The following is a 16637-nucleotide window of genomic DNA, read 5'->3' on the forward strand; positions in this document are numbered from 1 at the left end:
TAGGCAGTAGAGATTGTAAGGTGTTGGAGAATTCACTTACTGTCTGAGCATTCCCAATCTGAAATGACCTGTCAGTTCCTTCCCCTAGATGGATGCACGTGCCTTCAAAGTCAGCAGAAGCAGCAAAGCAGCCAGAAAACACCAGATCAACCCTCAATCAGCCATTGGATCCCAGTACTAGTCAAAACTATATGTTGTCTCAGGTTGAAGTGAATGTATATCAATATAAAGGTGTCTGTTTCTTCTTGAAAATAAAGTTAGGCCGGGTGGCGGTGGTGCACGCCTTTAATCCCAGCACTCGGGAGGCAGAGGCAGGAGGATCTCTGGGAGTTCGAGACCAGCCTGGTCTACAAGAGCTAGTTCCGGGACAGGCTCCAAAGCTACAGAGAAATCCTGTCTCGAAAAACCAAAAAAAAAAAAAAAGCTAGAACTTAAAGAACATTTGGGAGACGAATGGAAGAGTTGGCTATTCCAATGAGAGATTTGGACCTGGATTTGTAAATTCATAAGCCCTTGTAGATCTCAGCTTGGGGAAGGGAGGCTTTTCTGGGACCTGCTAGGAAGATTTGTTGGTGTTTGAGAAGTAGGAGTGATAAGGCTGTTGGGTGTGTTGGGAGAATGCTAAGAGCACGGAAGAGGTACAGTTTGCTGTCTGACCTTTCTAGAGGTGTACGGGTGGGCCAGAAAAGTTTGAAGACGTGTCTTTGAGGGCTAGTGGGCACTGGTGTTTATGTATTAGTGATAATTTTGCTTGCGTGTATGAAATATTAAGTTAAGAATCTTACTTTTACCCTTTTTTTTTTTTGCAGGAAAGTCATCAAAGGAAAAAAAGGAAATCGGAAGTTATAGGAACGAGTGACCAGGTTGACTTATTGGCTCTTGGTACAGCAGTTGGTAGCATTTTATTGTATAGTACGGTAAAAGGAGAACTGCACAGTAAATTAATAGTAAGTATATTTACATGTTTTATGTAAAAGATGTGACTAATTATTAGAGATTATTAAATATACTTCAAGATCTCGATGAGCTTTCTGTCTGTAGAAACAGTTTCCCATCCCATTGCATTAAAACAACTACAGAACATTTAAGAGCTGTAGTAGATAATGTTTACTTGTATGAGTTAGTACAGAGAGCTATGACTAAAGGTAAAGAAAGAAGGGATCAGAGGGATTTTCAAGTCAGTATACGTAGCAGCTTCTGGAAGACGCTTCTACCCTTAGAGGGAACAAAGGAAGTATTTGGAGTTATTGCTAAAGTTGAGACCATAAGAGGTGACTTTGCTAGCACTGTGGCTTGGGGTGCATATTTTAGAGGAGATTGCTCCTTCTCCTTGATGTCTGAAGGGAAAAGGGTGATGCTGGCTCCTTCAGACTGCCTGTTGGCTTTAGTTTGTACCACCAAGGGTGAAGACAAGTCAAGTCTTGGGGTGATGCAAATGAAGACAGAAGAGATAGGTCTCTCTCTTCAGCCATGACTTCTCACAAAATACATTGGTAGTGAATCCAGCTGGCAAAGCAGAATTGTGTGTTGCAGAATCCCAGCCCAGTACCTCAAGCTATAGAAGTGTGGGTTAGGCTTGAAGACAGTCACTTCGCTGGCGTAATTGGCTTCAGGCTGTGCCTGTGCTTTGAAGTTCACTGAGTGGGTTTCTGTATAGAGGAATACTTACTGTGGAAGAACAAGGCAGTAGGTTTTCCATTTTAAACAGCGTCTGCCATAGAAAATTTGGAGTGACATGAAGTTGAAAATGGAAAAAGTTTATATATAAATCTGTTACCAAGAAAGATCTCCATTTATTGTGTATTTCTATGTTTAGTTCATAAACTTAAAAAATAGATGGCTTCTATCTCGTCATTTAATTTTTTTAATTTTTTATTGAAAAAAATTTTTTTTATTTTATTGAAAAAATTTCATCATTTAATTTTTATTGTATCCTGATTTTTTGTTTTGTTTTCTTTTAAGTTATAATATAAGCAGTTTTTATCTTGTCTAAAACTAACTTTAATCTTTCTTTCTAATGATGGTCCTAAGCCTACATTAAATTGAATAGCCCCTTTAGTACATAATTGTTGTCAACCATTTGAAGGTTTCCAGTTTTTCTATTACAAAAGAATGACACCCCTCCCTTCCTATAATCCTTTGAATTTATAAGTGTAGTTAAGGAGTCAGTTTTAGAATTAAGAATGGTTCCTGGACTCTTCCTTATTTGTTGTCATCACTAGTGGAAGGAAAAAAAAAATCTATGTTTCAGCAGCATTGTTGCCACCCCGAGTAGCCCATTCAAATAGCAACAAGAAAATCCCTAGTGTTTGGTGGATGAGAAATGTCTGGTTTTCTTGTAGCCTCACTGGGCCTCTCCATGCTCATGTAGTCAGATAGGCAGACATGCATACACATGATTTTTTTTTTTTAAAAAAAGTACAATCAAGCCAGTAACAGCAGTGCATGCCTTTAATTGCAGCATTTGAGAGACTGAGAGGCAGGCAGATCTTTGTGAGTTCAAGGCCAGCCTGGTCTAAAAAGAAAGTCCAGGACAGCCAGGGCTGTTACACAGAGAAAACCTTTCTCAAAAACAAACAAAAAGTACAGCCTAAAAATTGATGTGCTTTAAATCTGCCTTTAGAATTGTCAACATTGGGCTGGGAGATATAGCTTAGCTGGTTAAGATGCTTGCCTGTATTCAGCCTCCAGAACCCACATTAAATTTAAAAAGTCTAGCTGGGTAGTGGAGCAGGCTTTTGATCCCAATACTGGGAAGAGGCAGACAGTGCTCTGGGGCTGAATGGCCAGTCAGCTTAGCTGACTTGGCAAGCTCCAGGCTATAGGGAAAGACTTTGTCTCAAATTTTAAAAAAGTAATAGTTATGAAAAATGACCTAAAGTTGCTCTTTGCTAGGACTTAGATGCACATGCACCTACAATGTCCCCTGCATGAACATACATATATATCCTCAAAATTGCCTACATTAAAGATTTTAAAGATATAAAATGTTGACATATACCAAGAATGTATTTATTCCTCTCCAAGTGGAAGGTGGCTTTGAGTTCCACTTCTGTTGCTGGACAACAACAAAGATAAAAGCACTTGTTCACACAATATGGTGTCATCTATGTCACACAACAGGATTTACCTGAAGACTCCCCCCACCCCCCAAGATGCCACATTGTTGTGTAGCTCAAGCTGGCCTCAAACTCCCTCAGCTTCCAGTGCTATGGTTAGAGGTCAACACGACCCTGGTTGGCAGATTTTTTTTTTGTGTGTGTGTGTGTAATATTTTCAACTAAATACCTTAAGTTGATTTCAGCTAGACATTGGTGCATGTCTTTGATTCAAGTATTTGGGAGGCAGAGGCAAGAGGTTCACTGCAAGTTCAAGGTTATCCTTGTCCTTGTAACAAGTCCCTGTCTTAAAGAGAAGTTAATTTTTGGACTGCATAATTTGAGTTCACTTGTTCTTTCCAGTACTGCTCATACCTTATACTGATGTTTCTGTGCAAAACAATGACGTGTGTTGTAGTGCCTTTGAGGATGTAGAAGTACGTTTTGCCTGCAGAGAATTAAGCTCTAGCTGGTTTACCTCTTTTCTGATGTTAGAATACTAAAATGGGTAAGATATAAATTAAGACTTTAGTTAGCATAAACACTAAGTTTTTGAGGTAAATATTTGGTAATTCCAGGATTCATACTATTATGTAAGACTTTGTTTCTTTTTTTTTTTAATCTGTAGAGTGGTGGGCATGAAAACAGAGTCAATTGCATACAGTGGCATCCAGAAAATGACTGCATATATAGTTGTTCAGATGATAAGTATATTGTGGAGTGGAGTATACAGACATGCAAAGTAAAGTGGTGAGTACCACCAATGCCTGGAGGTGGAGGTGACCCAGCATCTTTTGGGATCCAGTAGGGAATATACACATTCATAAGACTGTGTAGATGGTTCTTGAGGAACTTTCAGGCAAATCGGGCATGCAAAGTTTTATTATGTTAAGAGTGAAATGAAGGAGTTTGAAGAGGGGTGGAGGGAAAACAACTAAATGATTCAGAATAAAGAAATGTTGTAAGTGGCATGAGATTACTTACCAGATCAGCAAGGTAGAGATGGGAAGGGCTGGTGGAACTTCCGCGGTTAAGGCTGGACCTTCTAGAGTAGATAGATAGGTTTGGCTAGGGAAAGTTGGGGTAGCCCTTTTAGGGATAGGCCAAGAAAGGTAAAGATATGACCAGAGCGGAGCACAGGAAAGTGAATGGTTAATTTGGGGATGAGTAAATTAATTTAGAGGTCGGTGTTCTGGGGTAATAGATGGTAGAGGGTAACAGTGTCCTTTAGTTAGAGAGTTGTGGTGTGCTGGGGATAATAGATGGTAGAGGGTAACAGTGTCCTTTAGTTAGAGAATTGTGGGAGTAGGGAGTGAAAGACCCAGATGGCTTAAAATCTGAGCAAGGTGTGGGGCTGGAGGTCCAGGTCTGAGGACCAGTGTTTGCACTGAACTTATTGGAGGTCACACTTGTGCTGACCAGAAACACCTGGGGAGAGTCTTGACAGTGGTCTGGGATGGGGCTTGCAGTGTACATGTACTCTTGATGTTCTGAATGTTCATGGTCATTCAAAGAGAAACTGCTTAGTATGTTAGCAATGCATTATATTTAATCGTTTCATGAGCCTGGATGTGTCCCTTCTGTACATAAGAAATAGGTTAAAGTTTGGCCTCTTTCCTGCTAAATTGTGCTGTCTCATAAGATAATTGAATTTCCAGCTTTATCCACAGTGTTCTTACACCACTGTTAATTGGTATCTTCCTCCCATTATAAATACTATGTACTAACTTAGTGCTCCAGAATACTGGGTTTATTTTTCCCTGTCCCATTTCCTCCATTAGTTTGTCAGCTTACTTCAGCTTTATTTATTTACTTACTTAATATTTTATTTTAGCAGTATGACTTACCTGTAACTATGAGGCTTGCCGAATTTTAGATTTATATTTCTTTGCTGAAAGTTTTGCTTGGTCTTGTGTGTAGCTATTTTTTACAGTACTGTAATTTGGCTCAATTACATTTAGATGTGTCCTTTAATCCGTTTTATGTGTGTCTCGGAGGACTTCCAACCTCTTTAGTTTGCTGAGCAGCTACAGCCTGGGTTCTGTTCTTCAGCCTGCAGAAAGTTTTCTCTCCTTAGATGGATAAGCCTGCTTCCCTAATCCCAATTCTCTCTCCTTTTTGGTGGACATGTTAATGTGTAGCTTCCTGAGGAAAAATGCATGTGTGTGGAGCTATAGTTCTGAGTTTTTGCAGGCTCAAGAGCTGAGTACCAAGACTTGAAATCAGGCTTCTGCAAGCATAGTACACATTTTTAACTTAGAGCAGAGCCTTCTGTTCAAATCCCAAGATTGTTGTCGTTTTTTGTTTTTTTTTTTTTGGTTTCTCTGTGTGGCTTTGGAGCTTATCCTGGAGCTTGCTCTGTAGACCAAGCTGGAGAGAATAGGGACAGCTGGGGACATGGTCTTCTGCAGCCAATGCCGACTTCAAGTTTTCAGAACCTGAACTCATAAAGGTCTTGAAGTTACCTGCTGTTGTAACTACAGGCGTGCCCCACATGCCCACTTGCCTGTGTAAGGAAATAAATTGGTGCTTGGAACATCCTGGTCTTATATTCTGGCCTTTTCCCTGATTTTCTATTTTATGTTTTTGTTCTTTATATTTTCTTTTTATTGTGAAGATGATATTGTGGAATCTCAACATTTCCTTTTGTTTCATTTTATTATCTCTTTGTGGGTGTTTTGAATTGTTGGATACAGTCCCTGTTTACATGTTGAAGACATTCTTCAAATTGCTGAAGATTCTTGGCTTGTTGGTATTTGAAATAAAATTTTAAAAAAATATTTATTTATTATGTATCCAATATTCTGTGTCTATGACTGTAGGTGAGAAGAGGGCACCAGACCTCATTACAGATGGTTGTGAGCCACCATGTGGTTGCTGGGAATTGAACTCAGGACCTTTGGAAGAGCAGGCAATGCTTTTAACCTCTGAGCCATCTCTCCAGCCCCCATAAAATTGTTTAAAAGCAAACTGGAACTCCTAGATGGTGTGTTCATGCTTGGTTCTTCAGCTGTTGGGATTCTGTAGAAGTCTGAAGGCCTTGGAAAGCCGGGCTGTGGTGGCACACGCCTTCAATCCCAGCACTTGGGAAGCAGAGGCAGGCGGATCTCTGTGAGTTCGAGACCAGCCTGGTCTACAAGAGCTAGTTCCGGGACAGGCTCCAAAACCACAGAGAAACCCTGTCTCGAAAAACAAAAACAAAAAAAAAAAAATGAAGGCCTTGGAAGGTTTCTGTTTTTATGGATTGTTATTCTGCAACCTGCCATACTCCTCAGAGAAAGCTCTACTTTAGTGCATTCCTTTTTAAGAAAAATATTCTTGGGCTGAAGAGATGGCTCAGTGATTAAGAGCATTGCCTGCTCTTCCAAAGGTCCTGAGTTCAATTCCCAGCAACCTCATGGTGGCTCACAACCATCTGTAATGAGGTCTGGTGCCCTCTTTTGGCTAGCTGTATACATAATAAATAAAAAAAAAGAAAAATATTCTTTTTTTGTTGTTGTTGTTTTTTTGAGACAGGGTTTCTCTGTTGCTTTGGTGCCTGTCCCGGAACTAGCTCTTGTAGACCAGGCTGGTCTCGAACTCCCAGAGATCCTCCTGCCTCTGCCTCCCGAGTGCTGGGATTAAAGGCGTGCACCACCGCCACCCGGCCTAACTTTATTTTCAAGAAGAAACAGACACCTTTATATTGATATACATTCACTTCAACCTGAGACAACATATAGTTTTGACTAGTACTGGGATCCAATGGCTGATTGAGGGTTGATCTGATGTTTTCTGGCTGCTTTGCTGCTTCTGCTGACTTTGAAGGCACGTGCATCCATCTAGGGGAAGGAACTGACAGGTCATTTCAGATTGGGAATGCTCAGACAATAAGTAAATTCTCCACCACCGCCCGGCAAGAAAAATATTCTTTGTTAATTTTATGTGCAAGGGAGTTTTACCTGCATGTGTACCACATGTATGAAGTGCCTTTAAAGGCCAGAAGAGGGCATTGGATCCCCGGTTGTGTGATCTGTCATGTGGGTGCTAGGATTTGAACCTGGGTTCTCCTGAAGAACAGCCAGTGCTCTTGATCACTGAGTCATCTCTTTAGCCCTTTCCCCTTCTGTCTCTCTTTAGGGTTTCTCTTTGTGACTGCCCTGTCTGTCTTGGAACTCTTATCTATAAACTAGACTAGCCTTGAACTCAAAGTTCTTCCTGCCTCTGCCTTCCGAGTGCTGGGATTAAAGGTTTGTGCCACCACTTTTTAAAGCTGATTTGTGTAGACAGATCTGTAGTATGTCTAGTAGGTTGAGCCTTGGTAATCTGTAATACTGCAAAATTCTCAGAATTAGAGTTAGGATTCTTTTGGGTGTGACTGGCAGCAGGAGGGTGGGGGGCATTGGTATTACCCTTCACAGGTGAGGGTAGATTCAGGAAGTACCTTAGGTTTCTCAGGGCAGTGTGAGGAGTGTGCGGAGTGTGCGTGCATGTATGTATGTATGTGTCCTTGCGTGTACGCATGTGCATGCCCAAAGAGGCTAGAGGACGATTTCAGAATGTCTTCTTCAGGTACTCTATTTTTTTCTTTTTTTGTTTTGCTTTTCTTTGAGACAGGGTCTCTAATTGAACCTGGAACCTGTCAGTTTGGCTAGACTGGCTGATTAGCAAGTCCCAAGGGACCTCTTGCCTCACCCTATACAGTGTTATTTTAATTAGTTTTTATTATGATAATTTTTAATGTGGGTACTGAGGATTGAAATCAGGGCTTGATGCTCAAGGGGCAAGCATTTTACCGAGCCATTTCTTCATTCTTAGCAACATGCCTTTTTAATATGTATCAACTTGGTGCATACATAATGAATAATGTTTGTGAAAAGCCTTAAAACACTGGACACTGATAAGAAATTGGAAAGCATTTAGAAGCTAGTAAGGAAGAAGGGTTTTTGTACTTTGTTTCTTGGTTACTAGTGAATTCAAATATTTTCTGTTTATCAACAGTATTTGTCTTACAAATTACCAGTTTATAGCCTTTGTTTTAATTTTGAGTTCTTACCAATATAAAGGAGCTATTACTACATTCTAAGTATTATCCCTTGTTCATAATATATAATTTTGATATGTGAACAGCTAGGCTCCCTATTGCTTAATCACATTATGTACAGAAATTAGACTCATTCTTCTAGGACTTCATCCATTAAAATCTAGGATAGAAGTAACTTTTGGGGGCTGCAGAGAAACCATGTGTTGCCAAGGAAATTAAAAGACTAGCTTGTCAAAGACAACAGGAATTTTTGTGGGGATGGGATCAACTTGTGGAAGTCCAGCTAGCAGAGTAGTGTCCTGGGCATTGACAGTCTACCTCATGGTAGATTATAGGGATACATGGCTCCCTATAGAATGTTCTTATATAATTTATCCACCCATTTCCTGACATGTCAGGGTTTTTTTTAACCTGTGTTTACAAAAGGGAGGCCTGCCTTTCGGGATGCTTTAAGTGCTGTGTCTGTGCCTAGTAACCGGTGTGAGATTTTAGGGAAGGCATTTGGCAAAGGACCTTACCTAGTATTTTTTAATGTCTGACCTATTTATTTGGTCATTTTCTGCTCTGAAAAGTTTCTCTTGTTCATTATGTTTTGGTTTTCTTCACTGTTCAGCAAATGGAAAGGAGACAACAGCAGCGTCAATTCCCTATGTATCAGTCCAGATGGAAAGATGTTACTTTCGGCTGGTCGAACAATCAAACTGTGGGCTTTGGAGACCAAAGAAGTTTACAGAGTGAGTTAATCACATTGTTTCTAAGAATGGCAGTTCTAGAGCCAGTATGTACAAGTTGGAGTCATAGAATATTGTTTTAAGAGTATGGATCCTAGCTCAATTAGTAGAAGGCTTGCCTTACGTAAAGCGTGGGCTCAAGTAGCACCTCCCCTCAATCATAGTCTTGTGGTAGTAGAGGAGTGCATAAATTGAGGCTCTAGAGGCTTAGATGACAAAATAAGTTCAGTCTCAACAAACTAACAAAAAAAATCCAAGTTCTTTTATTTGTAGATATTTAAACAGAATTGACAAGGCAGGGTGTCAGCTCAGTTGGTAGAGTTCTTGCCTGTCATTCATGAAGCCCTGGGTTCAGTCCCTAGACCTGAGTAAACTGTACATGGTAATGAATGCTCACAATGATAGCAAAGACATGAGGATCAGAAGTCTCAGGTCTTCCCTGGCTGTATAGCAAGGCCGGCTTGGGCTACAAGAGATCTTTCCTGAGAAAAAAAAAGTTACCAGTTGTCAAGTAATTTGTTTAAATAATAGAATTAGGACTGGAGAGTTGTTAGCTTAGAGATTGAGAGCATTGCTGCTCTTCCAGAGGACCTAGGTTCAAGTCTTGGAACCCATGTGGTGGTCCAGGGGATCAGCATCCTCTTCTGGCCTCTATGTGCTCCTAGTTCACAGACATACTTGCAGGCAAAGCACACAAAATGATTCTTAAAGAAATAATATTAAAAACATTTTTCAAGTCTAAGGTTTTTGATATTAAATAGTTCAGTCATGCTCACATACATTTGAAAATGAGAAAAATAGATGGAATTTGAATTAAAACTTCATTATGCAGTGATTACAGTTGTGTTTTTTAGTGTGCAACTAGCATTTTATCTCTTTACACTAAATAAGTTGAGGGTTTGCTATCAGGACTTTTAAATAAGTTTCACTCCGGGGTATTGAACTTACGGTGCTGTGATGATGCCTTAAAATTGTGGTTTCGACTCTCTGAGAGTACCATGAGGACCTGCAATTCCTTGGCTGTGTCTGAGCACCCTTAAAAACTGATAAAGAGTTAAGTCCAAGTGGCTGTGCATGCTTGTGATTCCATACATCTCAGGCAGGAGGACTTCAAGGTTGAGGTCAGCTTTGGCAGCATAGTTCTCTCTAGGACTATGTGGCTTAAAGAGCTAGGTACCGTCTCTTAAAAAAAAAAAAAGAGCAGCAGCTTGTTGGGGTGGGTAGGTAGTGGGAAGGTGAGCCAGCGAGAGGAAAAAGGAAAATACAGAAGTGAGAGAAACTGGTTGTGCGGTAGGGTAATATGTAGAAAGGAACTGTGGGCTGCATTCCTGCCGCCCGGCTCCCGGCCGCCTGGCTAGCTTATACCCCAAAATAACAACATACAAATTGTATTCATTTAAACACTGCCTGGCCCATTAGTTCCAGCCTCTTGTTGGCTAACTCTCACATCTTGAGTAACTCCTTTCTAATAATGTGTGTAGCACCACAAAGTGGTGGCTTACCGGGAAAGATTCGGCATGTCTGACCTGGCAGCTGGCTACATGGCATCTGACCTGGAGAGAAGAGGCATGGCGTCTGGCTCACTTCCCTTCTTCCCAGCATTCTGTTCTGTTTACTCCGCCTACCTAATTTTCTGTCCTATCAAAGGCCAAGGCAGTTCTTTATTAACCAATGAAAGTAGAAGGCCCACCTACATCAATAATAGAAGAGGCATCTTAATTTTGTCTTAATATTTGGTGGTTTTTTTGTTTGTTTGTTTGTTTGTTTTGAGACAGGGTTTCACTGTGTAGCTCCTGGCTGTTCTGGAACTCACCAGGCTGGTATTGGACTCATAGATCCACCTGCCTCTGTTTTGTGAGTACTGGGATTAAAGGTGTGTGCCACCCTGCAACCACCCCACCCCCCAAACTGGTATTTTTTTATGGAAAGGATTATATATAGCACAAATAATTTTGCTTAGAATGAATTTTAACTGTTGGTGTGCTGTAGATGCTGCTGTAGGATGTGTATGATATAGCTTACTCAGGATACATAAAGACTTTTATTTTTGCACTGTTTTTGAGTCCACCCTTGCCTAAATGAGATTTAACTTTCTCTAGCACTTCACAGGCCACTCGACACCTGTTTCATCACTTAGGTTCACTACCATCAGACCTAATGAAAGCCAGCCTTTTGACGGGATTACAGGTCTCTATTTCTTATCTGGAGCAGTACATGACCGGTTACTTAATGTCTGGTACGTAGCTGTTTGGGATTGGGAAGACAGCTTTGCTTTGTAAGAATCTCAGAGTTTATGGGATCAGTATGGATGTTTATAATTTCAACATTATCTGAAAATAATTATATATTTTTCACCCTTCAAAGAGTACATTTTTAAGAAGTGTTTGTATTTACTGTATATTAAGTTAGCTTAATTATCTTCTAGACTCAAAAAAAATATAAACTTGTTTAATAGGAAATAAATTGTCAATAGTTGTAACTAAATTTAAAACATTTTTCTTTTTAAGTTTTGTATTTTATGTGTACGGGTATTTTGTCTGCACGTAGGTCTGTGCACCGCCTGTGTACCTAGTGCCCTCAGATGCCAGGAGAGGGTGTCAGATCTTGCATTGTACGTCTAGACGGTTAACCATGAGCCGCTGTTTTTGGATGCTTCAGATCAAGCCAAGGTTCTCTGGAAGAGCAGCAAGTACTGTTAACCACTGAGCCATCACTTCAGTCCCAAAGCATACTTTTAAATCACATGTTAATTTTTTATCATTTAGCTTGTACCTAGCTTTGTTGATGCAGAACTTAAAGTATACAGTTTGAGTCTGGGGCTTCTGGACCCGAGTTTGGTCTCCAGAAACTACTTTATAAAGAGTTGAGTATGGCTGAGCAGCAGTGGTGCAAGTCTTTAATCCCAGCACTCTGGAGGCAGAGGCAGGTACGGTCTACAGAGCGAGTTGAACAATAGTCAGGGTTACTCAAAGAAACTTTGTCTTAAAAAAACACATAAATGAACTAACACTTGAAAAACGTTGAGTGTGATGCAAGCACACTCATATGAAGGCATTTTGATACATAGAATAATAAAAAAATCTTTGGGGGCTGGAGAGACGGTTCAACAATTACTACTGCTTGCTCCTCTTGCAGAGCTACCAGGTTTGTAGCTTCAGTTCCAGAGAACCTGGCACCCTCTTCTGGTTGTCGTGGGCGTCAGGCACGGACTAGTTGCATAGTTCTTGGCAAGTCTTACCTGATGGCTGGTTTGTTATCTAGGCAGGTCCGCTCAGAAAACAAAGAGAGAAGTGCGGTTATGTCTTTCACAGTCACAGATGAACCTGTCTATATTGATTTGACTTTGTCAGAGAACAAGGAAGAGGTAAGTGGCTTGATGTGTGACAAGTGATTTTAGGGTCAAGAAAAATTATGGGAGACTGAAGAGATGGCTCAGTGGATAAAAGTGTTGGCTATGTACAATCCCCAGAACCCATGTCAAAGCTTTACAGTGTGGTAGCTGCCTGTAATCATTTAGGAGGTAGAGATTCAACAAGAGATTATGCTCTAATAAATGAATCTGAGAGTGATTGAAGAAGATAACAGCTTTGGCCCCTACATGCATATACATGCATGCACAGCACACATATTGTTTCTATTTATGCTACTGAACTTTTTTTGAGACAGTATGTGTATGTATGTCTGCATGTGGATAAGTGCTTGTGTGTCTATAAGAATATACATGCCCAGTGTACCTGTGGAAACCATATGAGGACCTTGGATACCCTGCTTTGTCACTCTTCCTTAATCTTTTGAGGCAGCCTCACTAAGCTTGGCGCTAGAGTGGTGGTGCGCAAGCTACTGGGATCCTTGTGTCCTCTTCCTTCCCACTCCCAGTGCTGGGCTTGTATTTGTGCATGTGGTCATGCCTGACTTTTTATGTAGATTTTGGGAATTTGATCTCAAGTCTTCCTGTTCTTATCCTCTGAGCCATTGCTCCAGCCCTGAGACACAGTCTTGCTGTTTTAGCCTCATAGTTGCTGGGTATCTCAGACTGGCCTTTAACTCATGACGATTTTTTGACTCTTGTCTCTCAAGCTCTATGATTATAGGCATGTGCCAGCATGGCCAATTAATTGTCATTGTCGTCACCATCATCATCACCATCATCACTTTTGGTATTTTGTTTTTCTTGAGGTAGGGTCTTATATCCCAGGTTGTCTTTCAACTCATTGTGTAGCCAACAGTGATGATCTTGAACATTCCGTCCTGCTTAGTGCCAGGATTACAGGTGTGTGCCATATATCTGGTTTATGGGAGGATTATGGCAGGCATTTAACTGAGTCTTCTCCCCAGCTCCCTAACTGACTCATTAAAGGCATTTACATATTAAAGTTAGTAATGGGTCAAGAAGCCAAAGTCTTATTTCTTATAAAATTTTAGGTAGTATTATTAATTATACAACCCCAAACATAGTCTTGATTCTGGTCTTTTTAAAAAATTTGTTTATCTTTATTCTATATGCATTAGTGTATTATCTGTGTGATGATGTCAGATCTCCTAAAAATGGAGTTAAAGACGGTTGTGACCTGCTGTATGGGTGCTGGGAATTGAATTTGAGTTCTCTGGAAGAACAGCCAGTGCTCTTAACCACTGAGCCATCTCTCTAGCCCCTTGATTCTGATCTTAGACAACACTCTGCATCTGATAGTTTGTATAAGATGAGAGTATCCGTTAGGGCTCATGGAAAAGTGGTGCTGTGTGGATGGCTCCTCTGGGAACTGATGACTCTGACTGCTTCCTTCCCGAGGTCTGATCTGAACGCTCTCTATGCTCTCGATGCCACACTAGCTGTATTTCAGTGTTTCCTAGCGTGTTAGTGGCCTTTGAATTCTTGAACTAGACATAACTTAAAATATAAATGGTAAGATTTATGAAGTGCTAAATGCTCAAGAAGCTTCGGAACTTAAGTTTAGTCCTCAGCACAGGAAGATGACAGCTAGAATATGATGGGTGGGAGCCCCTAGACTATGAGGCCCTGGGAGCTGGCAGACTTGAGGAGACGTGGCCCTTCTCTTCCTTCACATAAGTCCTGGCTGCTGTGCTGAGGCATCCCAGGACCACGCATCCATGCTCTTTTCAGAAAGAGCACACTGACCTTGGAGGCTGCCTTGTGCTGCTTTATTTACAATCTTGACAAGAACAACATTTTGTCAGAGATACTGATTTAAATAATTGTGTGTCAAGCTGGGCTTGGTGGTGCACACTTTTAATCCCAGCACTCAAGTGGCAGAGACAGGTAAATCTCAGTGAGATCAAGGGTAGTGTGGTCTACATAATTCTAGGTTGGCCAGGCCAGGGCTATGTAGAGAAACCCTATCCCTCCCCAAACACATATGAGGTTTCTCTGTGTAGACCTGGTTGTCCTGGAACATGTTCTGTAGACCTGGCAGGCCTCATGTCTCCGCCTCTCTCAAGTGTTGAGATTAGAGGCATGTGCCACCACTGCCCAGCTGAAATCCTGCCTTAACCCCATGATCCCTAAAATAAGTGTATTTGCATGAGTCTGGCCAGAGTACGATTTTGTAATGTCAGTTCTCTCCATCTTTATATAGATTTTGGGTGTTAGCTTGAAGTTGATAGTTTTGCATGATAAGTGTCTTCACCTGTTGATTGAGCCATCTAGCTGTTCCCTAGATAATGATTTTTAAATGTGCTGCTGTTTGTTTGCTGCTTCTTTTTTTTTTAAATTCTAGTTACAAAGGAGGTGGGACAAGAGCTCAGTTTTCATGAGTTTAATTCAAGGCAGGATATATAATTGACTATAATTAATCTGCTACATCTTTCTTTTAGCCTGTCAAGTTAGCTGTTGTTTGCAGAGACGGTCAAGTCCATCTTTTTGAACACATACTAAATGGGTAAGTAAGAAGTTTAAGCAAGAAATGCCTGTGTTCCACCTCATTCTTTGGTTTATATTTCTGCTCATTCTGATAAGTTATTGTGAAAGTACTCTTTGGTTTTTCGAGACAGGGTTTCTCTGTGGCTTTGGAGCCTGTCCTGGAACTAGCTCTTGTAGACTAGGCTGGCCTCAAACTCACAGAGATCTGCCAGCCTCTGCCTCCCAAGTGCTGGGATTAAAGGCACGTGCTACCACCGCCTGGCAGTTTATATGATTTTTTTTAAAAAAACGTATTACACACACACACAGTGTTTATTTATTACACATACAGTGTTCTGTCTGCATGTGTGCCTGCACGCCAGAAGAGGACACGAGATCTCAACCACCATGTGGTTGCTGGGGATTGAATTCAGGACGTCTGGAAGAGCAGTCAGTGCTCTTAACCACTGAGCCATCTGAAAGTACTCTTGATTGCTTGTCTGCATGAGTATGTCATGAGCTCAAATTTTTGAAGTCATATGCCATGTTATTTCTTTGGTTAGGAGAATGGCCTTTTATGAAGTATTTATCGTGACTATTGATAATGGTAACAAAAGTTGCTCAGTTGGGGGGACTTGCTTATGGATTTGGGTGGTGCCTTGACTTGTCTTCCGTCATGGTTTATTTGCCTTTGCCTATGTGTGTTTAACTCAGTGAAGTGTCCCTGTGCTGTTTCCTTATACCATGGGTAGAGTAAGGAGAGTCCTGCACATACTATAGAACATTCTAGAGGGTGGGGGAATGCAACTATGTCATGTGCTGGGCTAGATTGTCTGGTGCTAAGGCTTCATCTCTAGCATACCAAGAAGGAAATATTCCAGAAATTTTGAGTCTCCTTGGCATAGGTAGGCCATCAAGAGTTTTTGGTTTGTTTGTTTTGTTTTACTTATTTTATTTGTGTGGGTATTGCCTCCATGCCTATATGTGTATCAATTTCATGTCTGGTGCACACAGAGGCCAGAAGGAGGTGTTGGGTTCCCTGGAACTGGAGTTGCAAATGGTTGTGAGTTGCCATGTGGTTGCTGGGAATCAAATCTGGGTCCTGGAAGAGAAACCAGTGTACTTAACCTGTGCTGTGTCAACAGTTTTCCACCACTCCTTTGGGGGTGGAATGACCCTTTCACAGGGATCAGATCATATCAGATATGCTGCTTATCAGATATTTACATTACAACTCACAGCAGCAGCAAAATTACAGTTAACAAAGTAACAAAATAATTTTATGGTTGGCTCACCTCAGCATGAGAAACTAACTGTATTAAAGAGTCATGGCATTAGGACGGTTGAGAACCACTGCAACGAGCCATCTCTCCAGCCCCTGTGGAAGAGTTTTAAACAGATTTGATTCATGACCTAAGGCTCATGATAGTTGTTTTGGCAAAACTGTTGAAAATAGATTAAAGAGCGATAAAGGGCAGGGTCATATTTTCTAACTTGATAGCAATTTGAGATTCTCTAATCTTACTTTCTCTTTATTCCTAGACACTGCAAAAAGCCTTTGACTTCAAATTGCACGATTCAAATAGCAACACCTGGGAAAGGCAAGAGATCAACACCCAAACCCATCCCTATTCTAGCAGCTGGATTTTGCTTAGATAAAATGTCCTTATTGCTTGTGTATGGCAATTGGTTTCAGCCTACCATTGAGCGAGTGGTAAGTAGATGCCACTTTGGAGATAATAATTCAGATTTTAAAAGGGGCATTTTGGAATACTTAGAAAAAATAAACAACATTCTTTAATTAAAAAAAAAACCTTCAGTGGGTGGTTTGTGAGAATTCTTTTTCTAAACACAACAGTTTGTAGAATGTCACCTCTTCTTTCCTCTTGATGTCTTAGGAATCTGATGTTTCCAGTGTGTGTATCTAA

The 16637-nt window shown here is 40.8% G+C and overlaps 1 protein-coding gene and 1 non-coding gene across 2 annotated transcripts in view; both read left to right on the forward strand.

The window, feature by feature from the left end:
• The window catches only part of Wdr43 (WD repeat domain 43), a 41496-nt gene that overhangs the window by 4992 nt on the left and 19867 nt on the right, over nt 1–16637 (forward strand). The window contains exons 2-8 of the mRNA XM_075954955.1: nt 810–947; nt 3727–3848; nt 8735–8855; nt 10952–11088; nt 12114–12216; nt 14685–14749; nt 16252–16423. Coding sequence (XP_075811070.1) covers nt 810–947; nt 3727–3848; nt 8735–8855; nt 10952–11088; nt 12114–12216; nt 14685–14749; nt 16252–16423 — 858 coding nt within the window. The remainder of the gene's footprint in view (nt 1–809; nt 948–3726; nt 3849–8734; nt 8856–10951; nt 11089–12113; nt 12217–14684; nt 14750–16251; nt 16424–16637) is intronic.
• Nucleotides 9802–9886, forward strand: LOC142839625 (small nucleolar RNA SNORD53/SNORD92). The gene has a single exon (XR_012908795.1). It is a non-coding gene; the product is annotated as a small nucleolar RNA SNORD53/SNORD92 (small nucleolar RNA).

Source organism: Microtus pennsylvanicus, chromosome 21 (genome assembly GCF_037038515.1).
Source record: "Microtus pennsylvanicus isolate mMicPen1 chromosome 21, mMicPen1.hap1, whole genome shotgun sequence".
Lineage (NCBI taxonomy): Eukaryota > Metazoa > Chordata > Mammalia > Rodentia > Cricetidae > Microtus > Microtus pennsylvanicus.